We start from the raw sequence: 4,312 nt of genomic DNA, 5'->3' as shown, positions 1-4,312 counted from the left end.
TGTGTGTGTGTGTGTGTGTGTGTCTGTTGCCGGCTCCCTTCTCACTCCTTCTCTCGGGGCCTTCCCCTGACCCGAGTCCAACGTTCAAGCCAGGCGGGTGAGAGAGAGGCGCGGGGATGTGGGCCAGCTCCCGGCTTCGGGCGGTTCGAGGGAGGATCCTTTCTCCTGGGGGCCTACTTCGGCGCGTGCGTGTGTGTGTGTGTGTGTGCGTGTGCGTGCGTGTGTGTGTGTAGGGACCTGGGCATCCGCCTGCGCTCCCCCCCTTCGCGTTTCTGCCTTCTCATGGCTTTTCCGGCGGTGACCTCCACCACCGGATTGCTCGGGTCTGGTAGTCCCCCCCACCCCCACCCCCCCCCACCACTTCCTTGTGCCCACTTCCATCTCCCCCGTCTCTCTGCCCTCTCCTTCCAGCCGCCACTGCCCCTTCTCGTACTCTCCTCTCCCTTTCTTGCCATCCTCCTCCTCCCCTCCCGGACTGGTCAGATCTCCCCCTTGCGTGCGCCTGCACGCGTGCGCCTCCCTCTCCCCCTTCCCCCCTTCCCCACCCGGACCCATGTCGTCCAGCCCCTTCGATCCCGCCTTGCGCGACGCGTCGGTCGCCTCCGACAGCTACCTCTTCTCCTCCAATGACCAGACGATTCTCAACAACTTTTTTGAGAAACTTGCCTCCGAGGAATCCCAGCTCCCTCAGGGCTTCGGTCCTCTTGGCACCGGGGCACCGGGCCATGACAGCTTCTTTGCCGGGCCGCCGCGCCCCGGCGCCGGGGCCACTGCGCCGACATTTCCCGGCGTCCCACCTGCCGGCGGGGTGTCCGGCACTGGCGCCCCGCCTGGCCTCCTTGATGGGATGTTGATGCGCCCACCGGGCGGATCGGCCCCGGCCCACATGGCCTCCCTTTCCTCGCTCTCTCCCTCCTCTGTCGGTGCTGGCCCGGGCGTCGGGCCAGCCGGGTTCTTCCAGCCTACTGGCGTTGACTCCTTCAATGCCTTCCCTCCTCCGCTCAGTGCGCGCCCGATCACTCTCCCATCGCCCGTTCCATTCTTCATCCCCCTGTCCCTCCCCGGCCAGCATGCCTTCGCACGTGTGGTTGACTCACCGTCGATGATCCACTTGTCCCCGCTCTCTCCGCCCCCCTTCGGCCGCTCTTCGTCGTTCTTCCTCTCCCCAATCCAATCGGAAAGCCCATGACCAGGCCCAGGCCCTTGGCTCTCTTGCCCCGGAGGCACTGGGCAACCTTCCACACCCGACTGGCATGCCGCCCACCCTGTCCGGAGCGCGCTTTGCTCCTGGACCACCCAGCTTCCAAAGCCTGATCGCCAATAGCGCCAACGCCTCCGGCGCTTCGCAGCCGGTTTCGCCACTCTCTCAGTTTGCCCTGCAGAATGGCCTTCTCCGGTATGGTGGGCTTGGCCAGCAGCAGCCATCGCAACAGCCATCGCAGCAGCAGTCACAACCGGAGGCCGGTCGGATGTCACAGCAGCAGCAGCAGCAGCAGCAACCTTCTCAGCATCCTTTCTCCAACAGCAGTGCTCACAGTTCGCCCCGGCACCATGGCCCTAGTGGCGACGCCGGTGCCCCCTCCACGCCTGCTGGGTCTGGCTCCGGGCCCAATGGGCCCTCTTCGTCGGCATCCTCATCAAGTACTCCCTCCTCGACGGGATCCCTCGCTTCGGTCTCTTCCTCAGACCATGGCAGTTCCATGCCTGGAGGCCAGGGCCCACCACGGGGACACACTTACTCTCCGAAGACCGGCCAGCAAGGGCCTGGATCGCCTACTGCCATGAGCCGACACTTCCCTGCTGAGCGCCTGGCTGACTTCGCCGGAGCCGGCCCGGCCAACGCCTCGTCCTCTTATCACTCGCAGCAGCAGCAGCAGCACCACCACCACCATCTTCACCACTCACAGCAGCAGCAACAGCAACAGCAGCAGCAGCAGCAGCAGCAGCAGCAGGGGCACCACCACCACCTGCAGCAGCCGGGCGCTCCGCACTGGGCTGCTAGCGCCACCAAGATGCCGCAGCAGTCCCAGGCCTTCTTTGGCCGCGGTGGGGACTTCGCTTCGGTTGCGAGCTCCGGTCATGACCTGGCTTCGGACCAGTCCCTGCGCCAATCAATTCATGATGTCTCCAGTGTCAATGGCACTGCCATGCACATGCATCCGGTATGTCCCCGGGAGGGGTCGCTCTTCACGGGTCCGGCTGGCCCTGATGTACCCCCCCTGTGTTTCTTACATTCTCACGCAACACCCCCCCCCCCCCTCCCCCCTCTATGACAGCAGGCGCATCATCACCACCCACAACAGGCGCATCATCATCACCATCATTCGCAGCAGACGCAGCATCTTTCCTACATGCAGCAGCAGCAGCAGCCACAACAGCCACAGCAGCGGCAGCAGCAGCAACAGCAGCAGTCACTTCAGGCACCTCATCACACGCAGGGTGTCGATCCAAATACCGGGCTCTCTCTCGACCTGGTGGGTATCTCGCAACAGCAGCAGCAGCAGCAGCAGCAGCAGCAGCAACAGCCGATCAAGCGTCCCGGTGCGTGGGGTCCATTCTTGCACGCAGTCATACCCACATACCCACATGCATACCCACATGCACGCACACACACATTTATAGATATGTATACTCACGCAAAAGCTTTTGTCCTGCCTTCTCTTCTCCTCCGGCCCATCTCCTCCCCTCCACTTTCTCCTCCTCCTGCTCAGCTGTGAGCACCGATGGGTCCTCTGCCAGCATTGCCAAGCGTCAACGCCGGGCGAACCCCGCCGGGGGCGACTACGAGCCCAGCCAAGAGTCGCTCCTTCCTTCGGGTGCTGGGTCGCCAGGCACCGGTCTCGCGGACGGCTCCGCCCCGCCGGCACCCAAGCGCCGGGCTGGGCGTGCCTCGGCCTCTGCCGCCCCTCGGAAGGCCACTGGAAAGGCCGCCGGCGCCGCCGCTGCTGCTGCTGCTGCTCGGACAGCAGTCAATGCGGCTGCCGGCGACTCGAGCCCACTCTCCTCGCCGGATTCACTGTCCGCGTCACAAACTCCCACCCTGCCGGTTGGTGGCCTCGGCTCGCCAGATGGCTCCAATGGGTCTGGTGTGTTGAGCACCAGCGAGTTGAACATGCTACTGAAGCAGCTTTCCGGCGCATCGGGCGCTTCATCGGCTGTCAAATCCGAGGGTTTGCAGGATCTTCTCCCGGGTGATCTGGACTTCTCCCGGATCGGCACGGCAACCAGTAATGCCGGGCGCCATGGTCAGCTCGGGGCCTTTGAGCATGCTCTCCTCGAGCCACGTATGCCCACCTCGACGGTGAAGCCCTCCCTCGCGCGTGGTGCCAAGCCACAGATGTCTTCCGAGCAGCTGGCGGAGGAAATCAAAGCCGTGGCAGCCGGGCTGTCTAATAGCCTGGCCGGGCCGCCGATCATCAGCTACACGGGCACCCGCCACGGAGGTGGCATGCTGACCGACGAGGAGAAGCGCCGGAATCACATCCTCTCGGAGAAGAAGCGCCGGAATAACATCCGCCAGGCGTTCAAGCACATGACCGAGCTGGTCCCCTCGCTGACCGGGACCAATTTTTCCAAGGCCACCATCTTGCTGAAGAGTACGCCGGTTTTCTTCAACTGCTTCATCTCCCGCCTCATGTCGCCTTTGGTGCCGGGTCGCTGACAGACACACACACACACACACACGCACACGCACACATATCCACACTCCCCCCGTTCTCTCCTGCAGCCAACGAGTATCTGGAGTTCCTGCGTGACCACAACATGCGGCTGATCCATGAGATCCTCCGGATGCGCGCCTTCCTGGCTGAGCGGTCGCTTGAGTATCCTCCTCGTGGGGAAGACTCACGCCCGATGGACATGTCAGCCGACAGTTCGGCTACCCTGGCCACTGGGGACTACTCGGCCGCCGCTACCACTACCGCTGCCGCTGTCAACAACACCTCAGCCACAGGCCCCGCCGGGGCTGCCGATCGGCCAGCCCCTAGGGCCCCAGCCAAGACCGCTGGATCTGGGCGGAAGCCTCCGGCTACCGGTGGCGCAAAACAAACCAAGGCTTCCAGCACCAAGTCCGCTGCCGCCGCCAAGGGTGCTAGCGCCGCGGCGCCTCCCCCCGACGGGCCACCCCCCCCGGCGGCCTCTGCCACTAACAAGAAGTCCTCCTAGACGCGTTGTTCGCCCCTCCCCTCTCCCCCCTCATCCTCCCCTCCTTCTTCACTCTCCACATTCTCTTTCCTAGTCATTGCGGGGCTAGTATTGGCACTTCTGGGGGTGCGCCGGCGCGTCCCCCCGTCAATCACTATCCGCATCCTCC

The 4,312-nt window shown here is 64.3% G+C and overlaps 1 protein-coding gene across 1 annotated transcript; it reads left to right on the top strand.

Annotated features, from left to right (window-relative positions):
* Window positions 1–526: 526 nt before the first annotated feature.
* H696_00611 (hypothetical protein) lies at window positions 527–4,312 on the top strand. Its single transcript, XM_009494491.1, has 5 exons — window positions 527–1,004; window positions 1,183–2,162; window positions 2,277–2,541; window positions 2,712–3,596; window positions 3,728–4,312. Exons 1-5 carry the CDS (start codon window positions 554–556, stop codon window positions 4,162–4,164), a joined length of 3,018 nt encoding a protein of 1,005 aa, XP_009492766.1. The 5' UTR covers window positions 527–553; the 3' UTR covers window positions 4,165–4,312.

The sequence above is a fragment of the Fonticula alba genome (assembly GCF_000388065.1).
Source record: "Fonticula alba strain ATCC 38817 unplaced genomic scaffold supercont2.1, whole genome shotgun sequence".
In the NCBI taxonomy this organism is placed as follows: Eukaryota; order Rotosphaerida; family Fonticulaceae; genus Fonticula; species Fonticula alba.
Note: the sequence above shows the minus strand (reverse complement) of the source record. Positions and strands in the feature narration are given on the sequence as shown.